This window comes from Telmatherina bonti, assembly GCF_933228915.1.
Source record: "Telmatherina bonti genome assembly, chromosome: 23".
Taxonomy (NCBI): Eukaryota; Metazoa; Chordata; class Actinopteri; order Atheriniformes; family Telmatherinidae; genus Telmatherina; species Telmatherina bonti.
In genome coordinates, this window is record NC_136632.1 from 27,765,453 (window position 1) to 27,767,037 (window position 1,585).

The window sequence follows — 1,585 nt, forward strand, 5'->3', positions numbered from 1 at the left end:
CTTCGAGATTGAATGACTTTTAAACGGCGAGTTAGAAAAAAAATTCACTCCCCCCCACAGTTGTCATGAAGGTAAACCTGAGCTATTAAACCTCAAATGGGTTTTTGAACCAGGCTGTAAACATGTTTATTTCTGCTGTAAACATGTTTATTCCTGCTGTGAAGTTGGTCTTTTTAACATGGGAGTCTTTGGGGATCTGCTCTGTTTTGCAGCCCCTAGTGGATGAAGGGGGAACTGCAGTTTTAAGTACTTCCGCATAGGCTTCACTTGTAGGAGTTTGTTGCTTTGTCTATGTATATATAATGTATATGTATATACAGTCTATGTATATATGATGTCTATGTATATACAGTCTATGTATATATGATTCTATGTATATAGAGTCTATGTATATATGATGTCTATGTCTTTGTATATACAGTATATATATATATATATATATATATATATATATATATATATATATATATATATATATATATGTATATATATATATATATATATATATACACAAGATGACTATGTCTATGTATATACAGTCTATGTATATATGATGTCTATGTATATACAGTCTATGTATATATGATGTCTATGTATATATAGTCTATGTGTATTTGATGTCTATGTATATACAGTCTATGAATATATGATGTCTATGTCTATGTATATACAGTCTATATATACAAGAATTCTGTCTATGTATATATACAGTCTATGTATATATGATGTCTATGTATATACAGTCTATGTATATATCATGTTTATGTCTATGTATATACACTCTATATGTACATGATGTTTATGTCTATGTATATACAGTCTATGTATATATTATGTCTATGTATTATATGTATATGATGTCTATGAGCCCAAATGTCTATGTGCTCCACTGCACATGCGCAGTCTCCGCCCTCCTGCTTCCTCTTTTCCTGCGGCAGTGAGTGAGAGACACCATGAAGGCGTCCGGCACGGTACGGAAAGTCTTTATTTATGCAGAACAACCCTGCACACACGGCCACCGAGGGCAGAAATGATCCTATAACCATTAATAAGTTTTACTTCCGAGCCAGCTCGTCTAAAAAACGAACGTTAAAGTGAAATCTTTCTTATTTTCCTCCCCGATGCTTCTGCGGCTCCAACATGGCGGCACCACGTGGTGATCCGGGCTGAAACAGAGTTCAGGTTAAACTTCAGATGAAACTTCATTTCAGATTAAATTTATCTTCAGGTTAAACTGAGCAGAAGTTTAACTGTATATGCAGGAAATGTAGAAGTAATATTTAAGCCCACACATTATGATGTGAAGAGATCTGAACCATTTATCTGATTAGCTGGAAGCTAGCTGCGTTTCCAGCTTCGGGTACCTAACGGGCATTTTTACCCAGTTTAACAAGTTTATTTCACTAAGTTAGGGTTCAGTTGTTGCTTTCAGACTGCCGATATGTATATAGGCATGTAAGAACCAGCAGCGATGGTGTCGGTGGGGAAAATGTAATTTTTCTGGTGATTTATTACAGAATATCAGGTTTTCCCATCGAGGATTGGTACTGGTGAAAAGGGCTCATTTACTGCGAGTCTTCTGCTC

General features: G+C 35.3%; 1 protein-coding gene across 1 annotated transcript in view; it reads left to right on the plus strand.

The window, feature by feature from the left end:
- Nucleotides 1–902: 902 nt before the first annotated feature.
- rpl18a (ribosomal protein L18a) overlaps nt 903–1,585 on the plus strand; it is a 5,764-nt gene continuing 5,081 nt past the window's right edge. The window contains exon 1 of the mRNA XM_079262970.1: nt 903–971. Coding sequence (XP_079119096.1) covers nt 954–971 — 18 coding nt within the window. The 5' untranslated portion in view covers nt 903–953. The remainder of the gene's footprint in view (nt 972–1,585) is intronic.